Raw genomic sequence first — 26,485 nt, 5'->3', positions numbered from 1 at the left:
ACTGCTCTCCAAAACAATAGCTCTTTTTGTAGAACAGCCTAAACAGGAACTCCTACTTGGCAAAAACTTACAAGATTATGGAGCTTTTCAAAGAGCACCAAATAAGCACGAATGAAAAAGTATCTCTGCACAGTCACTCACCAGGAGGAAACAATGAGTATAAACAAGTAACTCCTTCCCTTCTCTGATAACAGGTCTCAGAGATCTTCCAATGGGACCTACCGCTATGGGACAAGTCATCTGACATCTACAGAAAACCTACATTGCTTCTTTTAACATACAAATATAAACAAACATACAATTTAAGTAGGGGCCTCCCACAAAGTAATCGCCCAGTCAGAATTATATATTAAGTTATGTTTACTATATTATTATACATTAAATATATGATTTAATAAGTTACACAGGGCTTTTCTTTTTTTTCTTTTTTTTTTTTTTTGAGACGGAGTCTCGCTCTGTCACCCAAGCTGGAGTGCAGTGGCCGGATCTCAGCTCACTGCAAGCTCCACCTCCCGGGTTCACGCCATTCTCCTGCCTCAGCCTCCCGAGTAGCTGGGACTACAGGCGTCCGCCACCTCGCCCGGCTAGTTTTTTGTATTTTTTTAGTAGAGACGGGGTTTCACCATGTTAGCCAGGATGGTCTCGATCTCCTGACCTTGTGATCCGCCCGTCTCGGCCTCCCAAAGTGCTGGGATTACAGGCTTGAGCCACCGCGCCCGGCCCGGCTTTTCTTCTTAGTGGTGAAATTCAGTATCTATTACCTGACATACAGTAGCCAGGCTGAATGGAGACACTACCAGGTCCCTGCTCATCAGTGTGTATTCAAAGAATTCAAAGTCACTTACATAAAAATAGCATTTTACCATTAAACTATCCCAAAAAAGTAGGAAAGGGAAAACTCATTATCCTACTTTTGAATAGAGGAAGCCAAGGAAGGGAAAGGCCATACAGTAGATAAAAGAACCAGAATATAAAGAAACTGCAAAAAACAGCTCACATTCATTTTGTCACTAAAAGAGCATTAAAGATGTCTATCAATGAATAAATTGAACTTCATTTTTCAATTATGCATGTCAATCACCATAAGACACACCCAAAATAATAAACATGATATGCATTTTGTGCTAGACTAATTTTCAGTGATTTCTGGTTTTAGTCATCCTCCTCCTTTGCTCAAAGAAGTTCTAAAATCATCTTAGGAAAGAATATGAAGAGAAAAGGTAAGGTATAACCTCAGCTAACTAAAGTAGTTAGATAACTGAAAGGTTTGCTATGTTAAGTGCTCAGGAAAAAGATTTTTGGTCCATAAGAAAATATTATCATATCAGATACTGGTTTTCCACACAAACACCATGAAAACTGGGCAGGGCAGGGGGAGGCGGGGGTGGAGGGTGCTCGGGGGGAAAGGTTTAATTGTAAAAGTCACACTTAAAACAATTTCATGAATATTATTAGTAACAATACACGTACACATATGTGTATATATGTGGGCATGTGTGTACATGTCTATATTTTAATCTGAGATTAGTGTACAATCATCATTCCCATTTTACAAGAAAATGTATCATTACCCAAACATAGATTTATTGTTGGAGAAATCTATTGGCTATGTTAAATTGAAAGATACTTCTCCTAATTTCCACCATTAATCTTAAGAGTTCATACCTCTTTTACCTTCTGCCAGATAACATTTCGAAGACCTAAAGATATTTATATCTTTTTTAGTCTTCTTTAGCCTAAAAACCTTCAGTCTCCTAAAATTTGAGATGGTGTGTATACCCTGTACACCCTCCAGTGTAACCCCCTTGAATACTTGCTAACTAGAAAGGAACATTTTTAAACTGCGGTGCTCATAAACACCCTCACTCAAGAGAGAAACAATGTGGAGTTCACAAAGTTGTGATCCGCACAGAGAAAGCTCTAACAATGCCAACTAAAGCTTGGCCCAATCTTCTATATCTTCAAAACAGGAAAGATGTGACAGATTTTCTGAATACGAACTCCGATTTACTACTGCACTGGTTCTCAACCCCTTTTCAATGCTGCAACATCTGAGGATGAGGAATATGATCATTCTCATAAGAAACAAGATTCATGAAAGGAACAGAAAGGGGGTGAGGTGGGTGAAAAAGCCACTAGTATGTCTGATTCTGATAATTCTAGATTTAAGAGTAACGATGTTTACTATACTAACAGCAGAAATACAGATTAAATGTTAAAACAACATAAAAAATTGAAATGGGAACTTTATTAATATTCTAATAAACTACAAGTATAGTTAGCCAGAAAGCCCATTAATGAGCTTTCCACTTTGTAAAGCTTTACTCCATGTTTAATACATAAAGCTATATTCCACTCTCCTTCCCCCAAATGATCACAAAAGGATTTTTTTAAAAGGGAGGGAAAGGTAAATAAATTCAACCCTATGAAAGACCAGAAAACATTTCTCCATCAAAATTGAAAGTGGAAAAGCCAAGTATGTTCTGTCACTTTAAAAACCATATATTAAGACAAAATGATAAAATAGTGTCCCCAAAATTAATACAGGAGAATGTGCCAATCAGTAAAATAAATCTGAGTGTCAAGAATGGTACTAAAAAATCAGAGATGGTTTTGAGGGTCTATTGGTGAATATAAAAGAAAATGATCTAGTAACAAAGCGAATAAAAACAAACTTAGAATTCATACATCTTGAAAAAAAGACCCCTTTTAAAAGATATACAAATAAAAGAAACTAAATTTTAAAAAGTGAGTGGTGGAGGGAAGCATTCAACAATTCACAAGTTTGGACCTATGGACCAACATTTATTTCTATGACATTGATATGAAGTCAAACTGATATAAAATTATCAAAAGCTGTAATTTAATTGGACCACAGACAATACGCATCTGATACTGAAAGATGATCACAGATTCCCAGTGATGCAATGAGTCCTTGGGGTAGGCTAGCAGGGCAGGTCCTAGAATGACCAGAACCCCAGAATGGTTACCTTCATCCCTAAGGAGGCTTCAGCCTTCAGCAGCATCCTTCAGGGAACATGCCAACATCAAATTTTTCTAAATGCATCCCAGTGTAAAAAAGGTTTGGAGACAAGAAATGAACAGTGATTTCCCATTAACAGAACAAATAGGTGACAAAAAACTGAGTCTTCAGTTTTAAAAATTACTTTCTATGAAAGTCTCTCATTGATAAGAAAGTCTCTTAGTCTCTAGAAAGTATCTAGTCTAGGTTGTTTTCAATCTTCCAATTATTTTCTGCATTATACCAACCCTTCCAAGAACTTTATAATGGTGAGACCTAGTCTGGAAAAAATGAAGATTCTCAGCAAGACACAACGGAAAAGTTTAAGACAGTTCCTTAATGGCCATCTTAATTTAGTAAATATATCCTGAGTACAAATCACCAGAAGTTTGCTTTAACTGTGATGAATTAGTCATTGACCCAGAGTAGCAGTACTTATTTTGTCTGTGTCTATCCTTGCTATTATCAATTCTGGTTAATAATTTTTTCAAAATCACTACCTATTTTCACCTTTTTACAAATTCGCCTAGAGGTGCAGTTAAACTGTACTCACCTGAATCTGAATAGGAAGATTATCTTTGACTGTATTTAACAGGGTCTCTGTGGGTTTGTCTTTGCACATTAAAACCAGCTCCAAGTCCATATCATCTTTAATCAGCAAGCCTTTTGCAACCAGGCCAATCCTCATTACACCACACAATGTCCGACCACCTTGATCCCTAAAAATAAAAGTCTGCATGATTACTTTCACAACCTATTTCCCAAACTATAACTTAATCATCACTTGGCTTCCTGAATATCCTAATGAACTGATAAGGAAGTATGTAAATCCAAACATCCAGGTATCCACAAAATTAAGTCTCAGATTTGAGGCTTATAAAGTATCTATCTTTCCTCAAGGATTCAATGGGGAACATATTTCATACTACAGATCTTGTAATTCTTTACTACATTTATATTGCTTAAGAAAACTAAAAAATGCTGCATCCTCTTAAATATTTTTTCAAATTGTTCTTTTAAAATTTCCTTCTGACCAGGTGCAGTGGCTCATGCCTGTAATCCCAACACTTTGGGAGGTCAACGCAGGAGGATCACTTGAGCCCAGTAGTTCAAGACCAACCTGGGCCAACACAGAAAGACCCTGTCACCACAAAAAAAATTTTTTTAAATTAGCCAGGCATAGTGGCATGCACCTGTAGTGCCAGCTACTCAGGAAGCTAAGAAGAGAGGATTGAGCCCAGGAGTTCGAGGCTGCACTGAACCATGTTTGCACCACTGCACTCCAGCCTGGGTGACAGAATGAGATCCTGTCTCAAAAAATAAAAATAAAATAAACTTCCTTCTGTTTTAGGAGTAATTAGGGAATTTGTGAGGAACATGAATACCACAGTATATTGAGAAAGAATATCAGCACAGAAATCGAAAAGACCTGGATTCTACTCATGGTGCCTGCTGACTCAGTATCCACAACAGTAAAATGACTATTGGCTAGATGAGCTAAAGTTCCTCCCAACTATATCACTCTAAAATGCCTCCCATTCTATATCAGCTTATGGGGAAGGGAGAAAAATGTGATAAAAGTATAGAGCTAAGGAAGGAAAGATTAAACTGCCAGCATATGTATTCCAAATCCAGGAGTAGCTAAAAGAGCAAACACTCAAAGAACATCAACTCATGAATGGTGCATAAGAAAAGTGCTCATCTATCCTTGATTTTAATTCTAAAAGTTTCTTATTGGTTCATTTCCCTTAATCACAAGTGAAAATATTAACTAAGCTTAACCGTCTTTCAACAAATAAGCAACTGTTTGAATATGGCAAACATATTACAGGAGTTGCAGTCTCTCTTGCTCCTGAGGCTTACTCTGTAGTTAAGCAACAAAAGCAGTAACAGTTTAAGTGCCCTGCTTAAAAGGGGAAAAGAAAGTAACATCTGAGCACAAACAGGTGTCACATATTCTCACTTAAATCTCACCACAAGCTTCCATTTGGAAGACAAGAAATGTGAGCCTCAGAAAAGTTAATTGTTCAAGTTCACCACGAAAGTAAAATGGCAAAGCCTAAATTCAAACCTAAGTTGTTTTGACCACAACATTCAGGTCCCTTACATTATATGATTGCTTCCCAAGTTCAGAAAAGGGAGAGGTCAAAATTAGAGATGTCAAGCAAGGCAAACTGAAAGTCTGACTTCAGCAGAATCTTGATCTGCCTAGATGGAAAACAGTCATTCTAGCTATAAGCAAAGAATCAGCAGAGTTGGGCAAGAATCAGTAGAGTTGAGAATAAAATGGAAAGAGAGAAAGGAGAGAAACAAATTGTGGCAGTGGAAACTAGAAAGGAAGTTATAAATAATCCAGCCATGGGTTCAGTGCCTGGCACACTTATAGAGATTCAATAAACATTAAATCAATGAAAAACGATAAAGGTGGTATAAATATAGACATAAAAAGCATTTTAAAGCAGGTGACCCAAGTGTAAGCAATTGTCTGATAATAACAATAGAGAATCAGTCATCTTTGATTTCTTCTTCCTCTGTATCCTTGTCCTCTCATTCTTCCAAATCTAATATTGTAATGGTTTATAAATTCTCCCTGTATAATCACCATCAAACTTGCAAACCAGCTTCTTCAGGCTTTTATTACCTCTCATGTAGACCACCTCAATAACCTCCTCCTCACTGGCCTTTCTGACTGACCTCTGTCATCTCCAAAGTACTGTATACAGCAACCAGAATAATCTTCCAAAGGCACAGATTGGATAACACTCTACCTACTATTTCCTTGGTGTCCCACTGAACACTTGGACACCTACCATATTGGAAAGCAATTTAGAAAATGACATCGCTTCCTGGTTCAAATCCTGGCTCTGCTACTTACTGTGTGACACTGGACAAATTTCAAATAACTTGACTTCTTTTGAACCTGCTTCCTCATTTGTAAAACAGGAATAATACCTTTCTCACAGAGTGGTAGTGAGAATGTATGTAATAAACCTTGACCAGAGCCCAAGAGATATTAACAGCTCAGTAAATAACAGTTATTATTCCTCAAACAATTCCTATACTTTCTCATACCTAGATCAGTGCTGAGATTTATTTTTTTCTTTCACTTTCACCACCTGCCAAAACCCTACCCACCCATCCATCCTCTGAGCCTATTCCAAGTGCTACCTCCTTCATAGAGCTTTTGCAGACTCCCAGAACCAGCACACCATCGTCTCTCCCTGCTCTGTATTTTCACATGTTATTCACAGGAAATTGAAGCATAGATGCTCAGAAACCTGGATCTGGAGTCAGAGAAACTTGAATATGAATCCTGGCTCAACCACACATATTTACTAAGTAGCCTTAAGCAAGTTAAAGTTTGTTAATGATTCTGAGTCACTCGTTTTTTATAACCAAGTTTGGAGCACAGGAAATTTCACAAGTAAAACAGGAGTGGAGGAAGGAAGATAATAATATTAGAGACTAGTAGATTTGTTGCAAGATAATAGGAAAAGTACTGTGGTACAATAGTTGGCACTCAATAAACAGTAGCTATTATTAGCTCAGTTATTAAATTCTAAGCCAAAATTATGATATACTTGGTCTTATCAGCCCACAGGTAGAAGACAGCATGATTGAGCAGAAAATAAATTCCTAATTCACACAGTTGAATTTGAATTTAAAAACGGACCATAGCAATTACTGTAAAGCAAGCAACCCAATGTATTTGAATTTAGTATATGTAAATTTCTTAAAATTAACAAAATTATAATATTCCTAATAATATATATTGTAGGACCTTGTATAAGTTGACTTTTGAATCCATTTTTAAAAAGGTAAAGCATTAAGTCAAATTAAGAGTGCATAGGTAAAAGCTGCCTAACAGTGCCTCGCAATGGAAAATGCTTAATTGCTTAATAAATACAAGCTACCCCCCACCCATCTCTGTGTCCTTCAGAGTGTTTAACACTCACCAGGCACACAATATATGTTTATTACCAGAATACAACTCTGTCCTTGGAAGACATGCCTGCCTCTGATATAAGAATAGAATCATTCTGCACTCCTTGAGTTCCACCACATGGGAAGGATCACAGGCAAGGGCTCAACCAGGGACTATTCCACAAAACGGAAAGACTGTATATAGACAACCAAGAGCATCCACACACAGAAGTGTATTTTAAAATCCAGGCACGGCATGGTGGCTCATGTCTGTAATCCCAGCACTTTGTGAGGCCAAAGCAGGAGGATTGCTTCAGGTCAGGAATTCGAGACCAGATTGGGCAATGTAGCAAGATGCTGTCTCTCAAAAAAAAAAAAATTTTTTTTTTTAATTAGCCAGGCATGATAGCACACACTTACAGTCCTAGCTATTCAAGAGGCTGATGCAGGAGGATCACTTGAGCCCAGGAGTTCAAGGCTACAATAAGCTATGATCACACCACTACACTCCAGCCTGAGCAACAGAGCACCCTATCTCTAAAAAAATAAAAATAAAACTTCAAATAAAAGTGTGGAGCATATTATCCTGTAAAAGTCTTTAAATCACAGACCTCATCCAGTTAAGCAAGTCTATAGGAGTGCTTTCCAAAATATGCCAGGCTTGAGAAGCAACAAAATTAGAAAATTAAAAAGACCTAAACTTCACTGAAATGTACACTTAAAATCAGTAAAAATAGCAAATCTTATGTTATATATTTTACCACAATAAAAAGTTTTTAACATGACATAAACATGTAGCAAAGTGCAATTTAAATCTAGAATGCATGACTATTTAACTTGCACAAGAGTTGAGATACACATAGAACTAAATAGATACTACTACTAATGAACATGAACTCTAAATCTAACAGTAACATTTGTACAGACATCATACATGAGAAAAATTACACTACATTTCCAAGAACCTTCAAACTGACAAGACTATGACCAGACACAATGTATAAACTGCCTGTAAATAGTTAAAAAAAAATTATGCTCTTCAGCAATAAAACTGACACACTGATTATCTTTCATCTGAAGATAAAAAAGGTTATACTACCTTTCAGTGAAGAAAATCCATTTATCAATACTTTCCTACTATTATTTACCACACTGATTTAAAGTTAAAAGCTGCAAAAACTCTGTAACCTCTTTCATTTACAAACTGTAGCCAAAGCAATGTTTTTAAATTTATTCATACAGTATAGTCAAATGAGTTCCATCTTTCAAAGTTAAGACACTTATTCCAATCATAGTGACAACTGCTCAAAACAGCAACTTTAAGCTTAGCCTGGCATAAAAAGGTTATAATCTAACTCCAGGTACCATTTCAGTTTCACTAATCTATTATTGTCACAGCACTTAGAATATGCTACTATAATTGTTGAAGGGTGTGGCTCCCATTAGATCTTTATCCAATCCACAAATATACAAATAGCAATTACGATATGCAAGACACTGCTAAATTTCTGGGAATCAATGAGGTAGATATAGTCAAAAATACCTTTAAAATATATTTTCCTACACTCTTTCTTCTATACAAGGATTTTTAAATGCCTTACAAAAATGATACTTTATGATCTCCCCAGAGATCAAAAACACTACTATTTATTTCAAAATTTAGGAGGCTGAATCAACACCAGAAAAAGATCATAACTTTCAAACATAATGATTTTAAAGGACTTGGTGTTCTCTCAAAAGGGATCCTAAACAGGTCCATTTTCTTTCTCTGACTCTAATCTTTATTCTTTTCTTGCTTTCCTTTCAAATTTAACTCAGAAAATCTCCATGTAACATTTACTTCCTTGGTTATAGTCTTATATAAGCATAAGACAAAATCCAAAAAACAGCATTAACACACACTCAATCCAGCAGACCTTAGAGCTTTGCTGCGCACTCTAGCACAGCGTCCCAGAGGTCAGTCCACACTCACTTGGAATAGTTTTCTCCGGCCTCATCTTTCTTCACTTCTGTCTCACCCTCTGTTTTTGTGCCTTTATTTGTTTCATCCAACCAATCTGAGACATGTTTAAGAGCACATTCAACAGTAGATACCATATTCTGAACAGCTTCAAGTTCCTCCGGAGATGGATAGATTGTTGAATGTTTCACCATAACATGGCGATCATCATTAGCAAAAGATCGAATAGATCTCTGTTAAGAAGAATGAAAACAATTACTTCAACAAAAGAAACATCACCTGAAAAGGATAATATACAACTATATCTTTAGCCAATCCATAGCACTGACTGTCTACTGTAAGAGTTAATACTGAAACAAGAAAAAACTGCTCAGGAGTGGGAAGTAAAACCGCATTCTATTGAACTCCTCACCAGAAAACAAGAGATCTTCCACTCATGTTTTGGTAAGATTCACCTCAGTCACTCTTGGCATTATTTATAAATGATGTTATCTTGGCCAGGCACAGTGGCACATGCCTGTAATCCCAGCACTCTGGGAGACTGAGGTGGGCAGATTACTTGAGGTCAGGAGTTTGAGACCAGCAGGCCAACATGGTAAAACCCCGTCTCTACTAAAAATACAAAAGTAGCCGGGTGTCGTGGCATGCACCTATAGTCCCGGCTACTGAAGAGGCAGAGGTTGCAGTGAGCCGAGATCATGCCACCGCACTCCAGCCTGGGCAACAGAGTGAACTCTGTCTCTAAAATAAATGAATAAAGTTATCTTTTAGCTGAACTGACATATTCTGAATAATACTTCAAAAATGTCATCCACATCATGCATCATCTACAAGAATTAGATACTTCTTAGCTTCAAGAGAGTCCCAGAAATGCAGGATGGTGAGTGACTCATAAACTGCCAAAGACTTCTAACCTTTCCAAACTGCCAAAGACTTCTAACCTTAAAAAAATTAAGATTTCAGGGCTGGGCATGGTGGCTCATGCCTATAATCCAGCACTTTGGGAGGCTGAGGTGGGAGGATCGCTTGAAGGCCAGAAGTTGGAGACCAGCCTGGGTAATGTAGCAAGATAGAATCTCTCCAAAACATAAAAAAAGTTAGCTGGACATGGCAGCAGGCACCTATAGTCCTAGCTACTCAGGAGGCTGAGGCAAGAGGATCCCTAGAGCCCAGGAGTTCAAGGTTAAGTGAACTACCACTGTTGTCACTGCACTCCAACCTGGGCAACAGAGTAAGACCCATATCTCTATTTAAATTTTAGAATGTGGGATTTCACAATATAGAATAATACAAAATAAAAAGCTATCTGTGAACACTATAAGAAAACTATTAAAAAACATTAAAATAGTGTTCACTATTTAACATTCAAACCTTTGGTGCAAGGCTTTAATTTTTTAAATAGATTAGTGGGAGACATTCCAAATGCAGAGTGGGAAAAATACACACTGCAAAATGACAAGCTAACTTTCAAATACATTATATTCTCAATCAAAATCTCCTCAGGATTGATTTACTTAAACCTCAACAAAAATCATTTTAAAGCTCATTTGGGGAAAAACATAAATGAGAGTATCAAGAAATACCCTACAAAGATGGATGGGTGGTACCATTAACTAAAATGAAATATCAAATCAGTGGAACAGACCAGCACCCAGAAAATGAATGAATTTCATGAAAATTTAACAGAGTAGATTCTATACGCTCATGAGTCACACATGCAAAAACCTTTAAATTTTTCCAAATTTACAAATATCACGAACACACTTATACCAATACACAGCAAAATGAACAAGGATAACTTAGTGAGTTTTCCATAAAGTCTAAAATATTCTATTTAAAAGCTGGTTATACTGTCTTTACTTACATGAAATTATGTGTTAGTACATGGTAAATATTTTGTTTTGAAGTCCGTCGCAAACTAAAACATTCTCAATTTTTATGAACAGTCTTGTCTCTTTTGTTCTTGTCTGAATATCTATGTTTAAAAATCACATTATTTTTGGGTAACAGTAAATTAACACTATAGTGTCACTGTCCTCTATAAAGCAAAGAAAACTTTGGTTGAAAAGGTAATCATTTGAAAACCTCCATCATTATATAAAAACACAGCTAAAATAGATTATAAAGCTTTTCTTTTTCTCAATAAAAATCACCTGCCCAGATGTTTTTCCTGCTCAACGTCCACAACCAGTTTTCCAACTGGTGCAGTTTGCCACAAAGAAACAAATTTTTTAAACACTTAGTGAGACATATTCGTATATTCCAAAATAAGTACTAGAGAACAAAAGAGTTGGAAATGCTAGGCTGTTAGCTAGGCTTATGTACTTGCTAAATTACCTGGTCCTGCACACTGGCCACACCTGAGCAAAACTGCATCCTGCTACATTACATAAACATTTGTCATTTATCACACAAATAACACTGCCAGTGTTAAATCTAAACATGTGACATCTAACATTCTACTGGATGTGACAGGATAAGCATTATGAAACAACAGTAGACACGCCGGGCATGGTGGTCCACGCCTGTAATCCCAGCACTTTGGGAGGGCAAGGCAGGCAGATCACCTGAGTTTGAGACCACTCTGACCAACACGAAGAAACTTTGTCTCTAGTAAAAGTATAAATTTAGCCAGACGTGGTGGTGCATGCCTGTAATCCCAGCTACTTGGGAGGCTGAGGCAGGAGAATCGCTTGAACCCAGGAGGCAGAGGTTGCAGTGAGCTGAGATCACGCCATTGCACTCCAGCCTGTGCAACAAGAGCAAAACTTCATCTCAAAAAAAAAAAAAAAGAAACAACAGTGACAGGTAAAACTGAAGAAATGCAGAGAAATTTTATTTACTCAAATAAGCGCTAAACAACAGATTTTCTTTGAGTATTAAAAAAATAAATCAGACTGGGCACAGTGGCTCACACCTGTAATCCCAACATTTTGGGAGGCCGAGGAGGATGGATCATCAGAGGTCAAGGAGTTGGCCAACATGGTGAAACCCCATCTCTACTAAAAAAAAACAAAAATCAGCCGGGTGTGGTAGCACACACATGGAATCTCAGCTACTCAGGAAGCTGAGGCAGGACAATCACTTGAACCTGGGAGGCAGAGGATGCAGTGAGCCGAGATCGTGCCATTGCACTCCAGCCTGGGCAACAGAGCGAGACTCCGTTTCTTAAAAAAAAAAAAAAAAAGACAAAAAATTTTATCAGAAGAACTATGCAGAAAGAGAAAATTCTCATTGCAATCTGAGATCTAAAAGGCAAGTAATAAGAGAAACCAGAAAATACTCATCAATTAAATTATATAAAAACACAAAATTTATACAACAGAAAATCTAAGCTGAATTTAAAAAGAATAAACTAAGGAAGACATCTTCATCCATTCTGACAAATAATAAAGCATTTCTTTTAGTTGTTAAGAATATCAAGACTATAAGAAATGAGCAGAATGAGAGGTAAATAATTCACATGGTAAGATACAAAAGAATCAGTGTGGTTTTTTCACATTTCACCACATAACTAAATGACAGGGAAAATCCCAAGTTAACATTTGTTCCCACCATCTAGATCTAAAATATCAGAATTTCTTCTCTAAGGAGTCAGCTGATTAAGTTATAATCCTTGGCACAAATATTTTTAAAAGCAAGTAACATTTAAAAAACCACCACCAGGCTGGGCATGGTGCCTCATGCCTATAATCCCAGCACTTCGGAAGGCTAAGGCAGCAGCAGGACTCCTTGAGCCAAGGCGTTCCAGACCAGCCTGGGCAACAAAGCAAAACCCTGTCTCTACAAAAAATTTAAACATTTGCCAGATGTGGTGGCATGCACCTATAAGGCCCAGCTACTTGGGAGGCTTAAAGAAAGAAGATACTTTGAGCCCAAGGAGTTGGAGTTTGCAGTGAGCTATGATCATGTCACTGCACTCCAGCCTGCATGATAGAGCAAGACCTTGTCCCAAAAAAAAAAAAGCAAAAACAAAAAATCAAAAAACATAATCACCAACAGACCAGCTAAACAACATATTCGAAACATACTGGAGATAAATATTTTCTGCTTTTTCTCTCATTTGTAATGTGTTTTTAAAATCTTCGCCGGGCACGGTGGCTGATGCCTGTAGTAATCCCAGCACTTTGGGGGGCTGAGGCAGGTGGATCACCTGGGGTCAGTTCGAGGCCAACCTGGTCAACATGGCGAAACCCCGTCTCTACTAAAAATACAAAAAATTAGCTGGGCATGGTGGCGGGCACCTGTAATCCCAGCTACTCAGGAGTCTAAGGCAGGGATAATCGCTTGAACTTGGGAGACGGAGGTTGCAGTAAGCCGAGATCACGCCATTGCACTCTAGCCTGGGTGACAGGGTGGGACTCCATCTTAAAAAAAAAAAAAAAAAAGAAAAAAAGAAACCTTTTCTCGCTTCTACTTAGGAGAAAAAAATTCACATAACACCCTCCAGAACTCATAATACTAAGGGGGAAAAAAATCAGCACATTTTACCAATTAAAAGCCTAGGCACCAGAGATTATGACCTCATCTAACATCACAAATTCAATTTAGGTCTGAACTCTTCACAAAAAGCAAGGTTTCTTTGATTCTCAATTCAGTGCCCCTACTATACTCAGCACTTGACCCTATTATTCGAAAAGGATGTGAAAGAGGTGGCTTTTTCAGTTAAACATTCACACAAATTATAAACTTCTACATCATTCATATCACTAATTAAAGGACTGGTTCAGAATTTTTAATTTCCACGAGAAAAAAACTGAACTTAAAAACATAGCTATTTGTATCAGTTTGCTAATGCCAGTTTTATTAGAAAATATTATTTATGAGCATTTCCTCCTTTAATAATTCATGGTCAACAGGCTCACGGGGCCCTACCTTGTGGTTTACAGGGCTTGTAATAAATCTGAATTCATTCGCTTTGAATAGTAGAGTGCCATCTTTATATGATACACTAAAGCCAAAAATTAACACCATTGTTTTTCATTTGCCCTCACTGTTAACATTCCCAATTTTAAATTACTAGAGTCTTTTGTAACTAAATTATGAAAATATCCACAATAACCTACCATGGTTTTCTATATAGTATTTTAGCTTCTTTTTCCGATCTTTTCCCCTCTTTCTTGTCGTCTTCACTAGACACTGTTTTGTGTAACAATACCTCCTCATAAGCCTGAGTCCCCTGACAGCTCAGTGTCAATATAGCAAATATGTTTGAAGGCTTGTTCTCTGGAACACACCTGCAAGAGAAGAGGAAAACAACTTCAAAAATGCTTATTTACTATTAGCTTCCAATCTGAGTGTGCAGCCCATAAACATGTTCCTGATAAAAAAGAAATAAACTCAACAGAGGAAAATTCCCTAAGTTCGAACAAAAAGCTAACACATATTTGAAGGTCTGGGCCCAGGAGCCTAGGTGATATGGCCAGAAAAGCAAGCCTCCTGTAGCTACAATGTGGCAGATGGCTGACTTGTACTCAATGAGATAAATACATTTGCAAAGAAATTCAGTCAAGAAGCACCACCTGAAAGAGTAACACTACTACTGATGGCAACAATGTTGCAATTAACCATCGGATTTTCAATTAGAAATTGGCATTGCTCAGATCCATCTGAAAATTCAGTAAAGACACCTGAAAATACAACACCATGATGATTATTCCATGATGCTTTTACATTGGATACTGCCGTTAAAGAGTACATGTTGGCACAATGTTCTTTAATTTTTTTTTCAGTCTAAAATTCAGCATGCTTTGTTGACTCTACTCCCTAACTCCCAAAAGACCCTATTTATCCCTGGGCCTGTATGCACTGCTATGCCAGACTCCTGAATATTCACTAGATCCTGACTTCATTACCCCTGGATGTCTCTCACCAGAATTCCACCGCATTATTTCTATCTAGAGGCCTAATCATTGTTATCTATTTTGTTCCACTTTTATGAAATTTTATTCCAGACAGAGTAAAAGTAAACTTTTCTGAGCACGGATGAAATACCTTATTATAAACCCAGCTACAAGAAGAAAAAAATTAAAAAAAAAAAAAAAAAAAAAAAGCAGAGCTAACATCGAAATACAGCACATGCTTTAACTATGTGGCTATAAGATGACATAATTTACATGCCATATATCATATAAATTCACAAAGAAAATAACTTTCTCTTCATTTAAATATCTTTCCTTTAAACTAACTTTTCTTTAATAAGGAAACACCCTATTGTCAGTAACAGTTTCTTAATATTATCAGTTAGACCAAGTGAGGTGACTCATGCCTGTAATCCCAGTGTTTTGGGAGGCCAAGATGAGAGGATTGCTTGAAGCCAGAAGTTCGAGACCAGACTGGGCAACAAAGCGAGACCCTATCTCTTTAAAAAAATAATGATACTATTTAACAGAACAGGTTCTAATAAATGGGACTTACTTTATTACTACTCATATCACATTAAAGAAGGAATGCACAAGTGCTGCAATTCATGGGATCCTTTTGGACAATCAAAAAACAGGGATTAAAATATGATCCCATAAGAGATATCTCAAAAATGTTCTGTCTAACATAATACTAAATATAATACTAAAATTATACCTTTCATATAAAGACCTTACTATATAACTAAAGTCTTCAGCATCTCCCATTCCCAACCCTATTCCATTCTAAGGGATTCGGCTGTTCACTATTTAGCTGTGAATCCAGCAGCCAAAAAGGATTGCTATGTGTTCAGTCAATAACTGAAACAAAGTACACAAGCTTTCTTTACATAAGTGAAGCCAGTTCTAGACCATCCTGGCTAATAGAGTGAAACTAACAATACAAACTAACAATACAAAAACTAAAAATACAAAAAAACTAGCCGGGCGTGGTGGCGGGCCCCTGTAGTCCCAGCTACTCAGGAGGCTGAGGCAGGAGAATGGCATGAACCTGGGAGGCGGGGCTTGCAGTCAGTCAAGATCACACCACTACACTCCAGCCTGGGTGACAGAGCAAGACTCTGTCTCAAAAAAAAAAAAAAAGTGGAGCCAGCCAGGCATGGGGGCTCATGCCTGTAATCCCAGCACTTTGGGAGGCTGAGGCCAGGGGGATCACTTGAACCTAGGAGTTCAAGAGCAGCTTGAGCAACACAGTGAGACCCCATCTCTACAAAAAAAAATTAACAAATTAGGTGGGCATAGTGGCACATGCCTGTAGTCCCAGGTGCTCAGGAAGCTGAGGTGGAAGGATCACTTGAGCCCAGTAGGGTGAGGCCGCAGTGAGCCATGAACACGCCACTGCACTCCAGCCTGAGCAACAGAGCAAGACCCTGGTCTCAAAATAATTGAATAGATTGAAGGCAGAAGAGGAAGAACAATACTATGTGAAACAGCGTCAGATGTAGTGGAAAAATCACTGATCACCAATATAAAAGTACAGCACTCCACAGTCATTTAGCATGGAGGGTAACTACCCTAACATCAAGAACCTCTGGGAACTTCAGAGTATGACAGCATAGTGCAACAACTCATGAAAAAAAAAAAACAAAAAAAACCTGTATCTCTATTCACTGTAATATCACTGTATGTTCTATTGGTGCTTTAAAACAAACTTAAAAATCATCTGACCAACTCTACCCTCATTTTACAAATGAAACAGAATCAGCAAACCAGGGACAAGACATGGTCTGGAATCTGAATTATAGACCAATGCTTTTTCCCCACTATTTATCAATCTGATTGAGAAAAAGGCCAAATTTATAATATATCTGGTTTACCCTAAACTGACATGGAGAAACTACAATCGCTTTTAAGAGTTTTTCTTTAAAAAAAAAAAAAAAAAAGTCAACTTAGGGGATAAAATTCTGGTCTTAAAATTTTTTAAAAAACTAACTTTGCTAGTTAATAGCTATGTGACCTTAGAAGCTATGTGACTCAAAGAGTCAATTTCCTTGGGTCTCTGTTTCCTTTCTCAACAAAATGAGAAATAATTCCACTATTAAGTAGGAGATAACATGTATGTAGCTCAGACACTTACACTTGGCACTGTTCTAAGACTTTTCATATATTAACTCAAGTCTCCCAACAATCTCAATTACTGTCTCCAATTAACACATAAGGACACTAAAGCATAAACAGATAACACAACCTAAATAAGACTATAAACAGTAGAGCCAAGATTCATATCTAGACCATCCTCTTTAATATTGTTTTGGCTCCAAAGGACTTACATTTCCTATAGAGGACAAACTTCAGCTATTTCCAAAAAAAAAAAAAAATTCTATGTGACCATAGAGCACAGAGGCTTTGAAGTCAAGCATCAGCTTTACCACTTCCCTTATCTGAGTCAGAGTTTTCTCACCCATGAAATGGGGTGACTAGTATCTACTCCAAACTAAATGGACAGGTATCTACTCCAAACTAAAATACCTAATAATATCTTACAAATAGTATACACTCAATAAATGGTTTCAGGGGAAAAAACACATCTCAAATTTCCTATCAAAAAAAAAAATTTTGTTTATACATCAGATATATGTACATTTCTCTGAAAAACTGAGCCTAGAAAAATATTAACTATGCTCTCCTTAGTAAGAACAGCTTACGCAGAAGGTGGCATTACATGTAAAGGAATGTGTGTCACTTTTTAATTGAGCACATTTTTTCAATTAATGGAGATTATTTTTTAGAGCAGCTTTAGGTTTATAGAAAAGTTGAGTGGAAAGTGGAAAGAACTCCCATATACCTCTTCTCCCCACTACCCACCACACATAGTTTCTCCTGTTCTGAACATATTACCTTAATGTGGTACATTTGTTACCACTGATAAACCAATGTTGATACATTATTATTAACTAAAGTTCATAGTTTACATTAGAGTTCACTCTTCGCATTGTACATTCTATGGATTTTTACAAATGACATGCATTCACCATTACAGTATCATATAAAACAGTTTTAGTTTAATGGCCCTGAAAATCCCCTGTGCTCCACCTATCTGACCTTCCCACCTTCCCCACCCCCAAGCCCTTGGTAACCACTAATTTTTACCACAGTCTATAATTCTGCCTTTTCAAGAATGTCATATAGTTGGAATTATATGTCATATGTAGTCTTTTGAGACTAGCTTCTTTCACTTAGCAATATGCATTTAAGGTTTCTCCATCTTTTCATAGATAGCTCATTTCTTTTTATTGCTGAATAATACTCTGTTGTATGGATATACCACAATTTATCCATTCACCTACTGAAGGACATCTTGACTGATTCCAAATTTTGGCACTTATGAATAAATTCCCAAAAACATTCATGTGCAGGTTTCTGTGTAGACATAAGTTTTCCAAGTTTTTGGGTAAATCTCAAAACTAGGTCAGACACGGTGGCTCATACCTGTTAATCCCAGCACTCTGGGAGGCCGAGGTGGGCGGACCACAAGGTCAGGAGATCGAGGCCAGCCTGGCTAACATGATGAAACCCCGTCTCTACTAAAAAATACAAAAAATTAGCCAGGCATGGTGGTGGACACCTGTAGTCCCAGCTACTTGGGAGGCTGAGGCAGGAGAATGGCGTGAACCCAGGAGGTGAAGCTTGCAGTGAGCTGAGATTGCACCAATGCAGTCCAGCCTGGGCGACAGAGCGTGACTCCATCTCAAAACTAAAAATAAAAATCTGAAAACTAACAAACAACTATGTTACCTATATTCAAACTATGAAACTTAAATATTTAGGGATTTTTTTTTCCCCTAAAATACAATGGAGAGAATATAAAAATACCTTCTTTAAAAATCCCAAGTAATGTTTTGCAAACAGTTTGTTATGGAATCCAGTAAATTCTCAAAACAGTAACTGAATAGGAAACCTTCAATTTTGCTAATACTAATACAAGCCACCTCTCTAAAACAAGCTATGTAAAAATAAACAGGTTTTATTTCATTATGAAAGAACCACCACACATCTATTATATTAAATATGGGCAAGAAAAAATTAGAAAAAGACACCTCACTGGCTCTCCAAGAAGATCACTTTAAGAAAAATTATGTGAGATTTACAAGTAAATACATACTTACTAATTGCCTATTAATTTGTATGTATATGCTTAGTAGTATGGTGAATACAAAGATGAATCAACTCAGAAGACACTAAGGGGCCAGGCACGGTGGCTCACACCTGTAATCCCAGCACTTTGGGAGGCCGAGGTGGGTGGATCACTTGAGGTCAAGAGTTCAAGGCCAGCCTGGTCAATACGGTGAAACCTTGTCTCTACTAAAAATACAAAAATTAACCAAACGTGGTGGCACCTACCTGTAATCCCAGCCACTCGGGAGACTGAGGCAGGAGAATCACTTGAACCCAGGAGGCAGAGGTTGCAGTGAGCCAAGATCATGCCACTGCACTCTACCCTGGGCAACAGAGTGAGACTCCATCTCAAAAAAAAAAAAAAAAGAGCAAATACATAATAAATCCAATACTCTCCCCAAATCCCTTCAAATTAATTCAACTTTCTCTACATGGTGGCATTATTTCTACGCACTACTAATGTGAAAAGAACACTGAGTTTCCATATTTTCTTCTGGAAGTTTCCTTTTTATGTTTTTTTTTTTTTTTTTTTTTAAGGCACATGCAAGAAGGTTAAACCTATCAATTACTAATCAACAGCTAATATAAAATCCTCACCCAGTTCCAAACTCCAGTTATTCCTCCTTACCCAAAAACACCTAAAATGGGGGAAAAGCTCTATTCTACCATATCACTTGAAGGCTTGCAATAATGGGCAGAGGCCAAAAGGTCTTTTCTCAACTAACGGTATGTACAAAGATGATGTGATGGCTATAATCCAAACCTAAAATAAACTGAATGAGCCAGCTAAGTCGAACCAGAATGAGATTCCTGAATATTGACTGTCAGTGAGCAAAATGGAAAAGCTCTTATTGAATAACCAATCAAAGGAGTGGAAAACAGAAAAACACATCTCTTCACTAAAATAAACAGTTATTAGCCCTTCTCAATCACTGGCACCTTATGTGACAAAACAACATTCAGCCAGACAGATGACTCACTTGATGAAAGAACCAAAAATTCAATGTATTTCAACAAGTATTACTGAACACCTATAATACCCCAGGTACTGTCCTAGGCACTTTGGCTACCAACAGTGAACAAAACAGACAAAAATCTTTGCCCTTGTGGTTTAAGCCCAGAAGAGGGAAATAATCAAAAAATAAGAAAATTAAGCAGTATGTCAGAAGGTGTGAAATGCTTGGAAAAGCAAGGAAGTTGAGAAGGCAACGGAGTAAGCACACACAGATAATACATGGAGGGGGAGTGCAATTTTAAACAGATAATTAAGGGTTCACTGCAAAGGCGGCACCTAAGCAAAGACTTGATGGGGTGAACAGTTAGCCATGCAGATTATCTATGAATTGAGGACTTCTGGAGGGGAAAGAGTTAAAGCAGTGGTCCCAAGGAAGGGTGTGCCTGCATTAAGTGGAAGAATAATAATGAGTCCAAAGTGCCTGCAGTGGGGTGGGTTGGAAGACAAGGGCAGAGACATCAGAAAGGTGGGGGTGATGGGACCAGACCATATATGGCAGAGACTGGCAAACTTTTCCTTTAAAGTGCCAGATAGTAAACATATCAGGCTTTTGATGCCATAAGGTCTCTACTACTCAACTCTGCCTTTGTGGTGCAAATGTAGCCATACACAATATGTGAACAAATGGGTGTGGCTCTGTTCCAATAAAACTTAACTATGGGCACTGACATTTGAATTACATGTAATTTTCACATCAAAAAAGATCAATTTTTGATATTTTTTAACCACTTAAAAGTATAAAAACCATTCTTAGCTCACTGGTTATACAAAAACAGGCAATGGGCCAAATTTGGTCATGGGTCAGTTTGTCAAGTCCTAATTTAGGGTCCTTCTGGTCACTTTGAAGACTGTAGCTTTTACTCTGAGATGGGGAGCCCTTAAAGGGTTTTCAGCACAGAGTGACAACATCTAAGTCATATCTTTAAAAGATCACTATGGTTACTATGTTGAAAACACTGTATAAGAGTGGAAGGAAGGAGGCCACTTAAGGAGGTTTAGTGATCTGGATATACTTTGAAGGTAAAAGCCACAGCATTTCCAATAGATTGGATGTGGGACATGAAGGAACTGGAGGCATCAGGATTGACTTCAAGGTTACTGGCCTGAGCAATTGAGTTAAGGAAGGCACCAGGGAGAGGCGGTTTTGGGAATAGGTCAGAAATTCAGCTTTGGACATGCTGACATTGAATTTGAGGTATATATTAGACATCCAAGAATTTCCTGGATGGACCTAGTGTTCAGCAGAGAGGTCTGGATTAGGATATAAATTTGGTAGTTTTCAGTAGTTTAGTATGTTAAGGCACAAAATGGCCAAGGGAGTGGGTATACCAATGAATACAAAAAAAGCAAAAGGAGAAGCACAACTATACTCAGAGAAGGAGTAACCTGAGAGATGGGAGGAAAATGAGACTGCTGTTTGGAAAGTCAACTGAAGAAAAATTACGAAGGAGGCAAGATGTCTAAATTAAAACACAAACAAAGGGCTGGGTGGAGTGACACAGGCCTATAGTCCCAGCTACTCAGAAGGCTGAGGTGAGGGGATCATTCGAGCTCAGGGGAGGATCATTTGAGCTCAGAAGTTCAAGCCCAGCCTAGCCAACATACAGAGACCCCCGTCTCAATTTTTAAAAAGGGAAGGGGGGGATACTGCATAGGAACAGGAATCTTGTTTTAATCCTTGTTTTACTACTATAGATATGTAATAATTCAAGGATACTTACATATTTGGAAGTCTTGTATACTACTGTGTAAAGTTGTTTTACTATATTTTACCATTTACGGGGATTTATCCTCTCCTACACTATACTATTACCACTTCAGCCCATCATTGAGGAAAATTTTACCTTGAGAATATCAAACGCCTCTTCAAAACCTTTGATAACCACTAATTACCTAAGAAACTGGCACTAAACTCAAATATTCAGTGGCATCCAAGGTCCTAACGTAATTCTTGTCATTTCTCTCACCACCATAGCTCCAGTCAACACGGGAATAATGACTCTACTCCAGAACACCTTGCAATGTGCTACTGCAAAGCTTGAAGTTAAACGATTCCCTTACCTGGACTGCAGCCACTATACCATCCTGATTTGTCATTGTTCTATTCATCAAATGCCCATCTCAAATCTACCCCTCCATGAAGCCTTACCTAATACTTTAGTTTATATAATTTCTTCCTCCTTGGAGCTATCCAGCACTTTTTCAGCTTCCTTTATATTTCTGTTACTCAGTTTTAATGATAAGATTTACTATTATCTCCACAGCACCTAGTACATCACCTTGCACTCAGCAGAGGCTCAACAGAATTTGAATTCAACCCTAAATTTATCCTTCCTTAGAGTGCCATAACCACAGAATCTAAGGAGGTTCCATCCAAAAGGTCACCATCTCTTCCCATTATTTCCATGGCAGTCATCACCACAGTGACTAACAGGGAATTTCTGACTCATCCTCCATAAGCAACAGATTTCATTACTTATTTGACTTATCCATGTTGGATTAATCCCCCAAACCCTCTTCCATTCCTTCAGGACTTTAGTACTGTACTTAGCTCAGTGACACACACTCAGCTTTACTTCTGGCATAAATATTAGAATTTTAATAACTGCAGAGATGACCCTTCTAAAATTCTGGCTTCTCCAGTCCTTGTCTTCCTTTCCTCCAATGTTCTCATCTTCTTTCCTATTGTAGACAAACACGCCCCACCAGGACCTATAATCGCTAATGCTACCACCTTTCACAGTCCCTCATCCTTTTCATGCCCTCATTTCTGTCCTTATCCAACCGAAATTACGTGATCCATCATTTATCATTCACACCAGCAATTGGTCCTGGCAAAATTCTAACCCTGCTAAATTCAACCCTCTTGGCCATACCACACCATTAACCAAGTACCATTAAATATAACTAAGAAAAAAAAAGTATCACATAATCATGCTAATTAGTCTTTTTCATAACCGTTAGCCTCAAAAGGCCCAATAATCAATAGTTCTAAAGGGATCTGAAAATGTGAAGTCAAGTTTTTTTGGCTGTAAGAATGACCAGGTAGGTAACCCTGCCATCTGGTACCCTGGAATGCGAAATATCCTGCAATGTTCAAGATCTGTCCCACCTAAAATGCAAGTAGGAGTCTCAATGAAAAAGTTAAATGTTCATTCACTTCCTCACTCTCCTAATGATTTTCTCACACTTCTCTTGTCTCTTCAAACATCTATACTACTACCTCCTCACATTCAACAGGTCACCCTGCTTCCTACTTCACGCAAATTGCCAACCTTGCTGCATCATTAACCATATATTCTTCCTTCCTGTTGTTATAGATGAGCGGTCCCCATTCCTATCTAATGCAAATACCTGAACTCAAACTCTACTAGATCCCACCTCCTTTTGCCTACTTGGGATGTCACTCAGTAATCATCCCCTCTTCTCTCTCTCCTCTCCTGCATCATCAATTTTCCCCATTCTACTGGATCACTTCTATCAGCATTCCCACATCTTGTAATAGCACCCATCTATAAAAATAAAAAGGGAAAAAACATTAAAAACCTTCCTTGACCTCTTGCTTTGCTACAGCTACTAGTCCAATTCTCTGCTCTCATTTTAGAGCACAACTGAGTTTACACTTGGGGTTTTTATTTCCTCTCCTTCCATTCTCTCTTAAATCCACCCCAATCAGCCTCTCATCCCGATGCACCATTAAAATTGCTCTTGTCAAGGTCCCCTAGGATTTCCATGGTATTTAATGCTGTGAACAATTCTCAGTCCTCCTCTTAGTTGACTTCTCAGCAAAAGGTGACACAGTTGACTGTTCCCTACACTTTACTTCCCTTGGCTTCCATCCAAGACACCACTCTCTTAGTTCTCCTCCTACTTCATAAATTACTCCCTTGTATCCTTTTCTTCTTTATCTCCACAACCTCTAAATGCTGAAGTGCCTCAAGACTCATCTCTTCTCTATCTTACCTTCAACATCCCCTTGGCAATGTCATCTAGGTTTGAGACTTTAAATACCATCTATATACTAAGCATCTCCCAAATTCATATGGACCTGAGTTCCAAATTCCCATTCAAATAAATAATCAACACATCCACTTGGATGTTTAATAAGCATCTTAAACCTAATGTGTCAAAACAAAACAAAACAAAACAAAAACCACACAACTTTGCTCCTCCTGGTCTTCCCTCCCTCAAGAGAAGGCAACTACTTCATCCGTTCAATTGTTCATGCCAAAAACTTGAAAGTCACTCCTGACTCCTTTCTTCCTCCCACATCTCACATTTGATCCATCATCAAATCCTGTTACCTATAACCTTACAACACTATCTAAAATCTGACCACTGGGAAGTCCTAGCTAGAATAATCCGACAAGAGAAAGAAATAAGGGGCATTCAAACTGGAAAGGAAGACACCAAATCCTTAATTGCAGATAATATGATCTCGTATTTGCAAAAATCTGAAAACTGCACCAAAAAACTATTAGAACTGATAAACAGATTCAGTAAAGTTGCAGGATACAAAATCAACATACAAAAATCAGTAGCATTTCTATATGCCAACAGCAAACACTCTGAAAGAAATCAAGAAAATAATCCCATTTATAATGGCTTTGAATAAAACTAAATAACTAGGACTAAACTTAACCAAAGAAGTGAAAGATCTCTACAAGGAATACTATAAAGTGCTGATGGAAGAAATTGAAGAGGACACAAAAAAATTGAAGAGATATTCTATGTTCATGGATTGGAAGCATCAATATTGTTAAAATGTCCATACCACCCAAAGCAATCTACTACAGGTTCAATGCAATCTCTATTAAAATACTTATGACACTCTTCACAGAAATAGAAAAAAATAAAATCCTAAAATTTATACAGTACCACAAAAGACCCAGACGAGCCAAAGCTATCATGAGTAAAAAGAACAAAACTGGAGGAATCACATTATCTGACTTCAAATTATACAACAGAGCTGTTGTAACCAAAACAGCATGGTGCTGGCATAAAAAAAGACACAAAGACCAATGGAACATATAGAGAACCCAGAAGTAAATCCATACATCTACAGTGGATTCATTTGTGACAAAGGTGCAAAGAACATACACTATGGAAAAGACAGGGTCTTCAATAAATGGTGCTGGGAAAACTGGATATCCATATGCAAAAGAATGAAATTAGACCCCTATCTCTCATCATATACAAAAATCAAATCAAAGTGCATTAAATAATTAAATCTAAGGCCTGAAACTATGAAACTACTAAAAGAAAACGTTGGGAAACTATCCAGGACATTGGACGGGCCATGCTGTATTGAGTAATGCCCCACAGCAAAGGCAACCAAGGCAAAAATGGACAAATGGGATCACATCAAGTTGAAAACCTTCTGCAAAACAAAGTAAACAATCAACAAAGAGACAACCCAAAGAATGGAAGAAAATGAAAATATTTGCAAACTATCCATCTGACAAGGGATTAATAACCAAAATATATAGGGAGCTCAAACAACTCAATAGGAAAAAAAATCTAATAACCCAATTAAAAAATGGGCAAAAAATCTAAATAGGTTATTTCTCAAAAGAAGGCATACTAATGGCAAACAGGTGTATGAAACGGTACTCAACAACACTGATCATCACAGAAGTGCAAGGCAAAATAAAATAAGATATAATCTTATCCCAGTTAAAATGGCTTTTACCCAAAAAGCAGGCAATAACAAATGCTGACAAGGGTATATAGAAAAGGAAACCCTTGTATACTGTTGGTAGCAATGTAAGTTAGAAAAACCAGTTTGGAGAACAGTTTGAAGGTTCCTCAAAAAACGAAACATGGAACTACCATATGATTCAGCAATCTCACAGCTAGGTGTATACCCAAAAGACAATGAATCAGTACATCAAAAAGGTAACTGCACTCCCGTGTTTACTGCAGAACTATTAACAATAGCCAAGATTTGGAAGCAACCTAAATGTCCACTAAGAGACGAATGAATAAAGTAAATGTGGTGCATATACATAATGGAGTACTATTCTGCCACAAAAAAGAATGAGATCCTGTTATCTGTGACAACATGGATGGAACTGGAAGTCATTATGTTAAATGAAGTAAGCCAGGCACAGAAAAACAAACTTTGAACATTCTTACTCATTTGTGGAAGCTAACAATTAAACGCAAAGAAATAGAGAGCAGAATAGTAGTTATCAGAGGCCAAGAGGGTGGGGAAGAAGTGGAGATAGTTAACGGGTATAAAAAACATACTTAAACAGAATGAACAGTCTAGTATTTGATAACACAACAGGGTGATTACAGTCAGTAATTTTTTTTATTTCAGTTCCTTTTGGGGTACAAGTGGCTTTTGTTACATGGATGAACTATATAATGGTAAATTCTGAAATTTTAGTGCACTCATCACCCAAGTGGTGTATGTACATTGTAGTTTTTTTTTAAATCCTAGGCTTGCCTCCCGCCGTCCCTCTTCTGGGTCTCTGAAGTTCATTATATCACTCTGTATGCCTTTGGGTACGCATAGCTCA

At 37.6% G+C, this 26,485-nt stretch overlaps 1 protein-coding gene across 6 annotated transcripts in view; it reads right to left on the bottom strand.

The window, feature by feature from the left end:
* Window positions 1-26,485, bottom strand: part of STRBP (spermatid perinuclear RNA binding protein) — a 150,572-nt gene that overhangs the window by 60,943 nt on the left and 63,144 nt on the right. For 4 of the 6 annotated variants that reach the window (XR_013404579.1, XR_003722988.2, XM_028834225.2 and 1 more), the window contains 3 exon segments: window positions 13,973-14,143; window positions 8,919-9,139; window positions 3,576-3,741 (listed from right to left, as the gene is read on the bottom strand). Coding sequence is in view for 3 of the 6 variants with exons in the window: in XM_028834225.2 (XP_028690058.1) it covers window positions 3,576-3,741; window positions 8,919-9,139; window positions 13,973-13,975 (390 nt within the window). In the remaining 3 variants the exon portion in view is untranslated. 6 annotated transcript variants of the gene reach the window in all.

This window comes from Macaca mulatta, chromosome 15 (genome assembly GCF_049350105.2).
Source record: "Macaca mulatta isolate MMU2019108-1 chromosome 15, T2T-MMU8v2.0, whole genome shotgun sequence".
Taxonomy (NCBI): Eukaryota; Metazoa; Chordata; class Mammalia; order Primates; family Cercopithecidae; genus Macaca; species Macaca mulatta.
The sequence above is the reverse complement of the archived record's forward strand: the minus strand, read 5'-3'. Positions and strand labels throughout refer to the sequence as shown.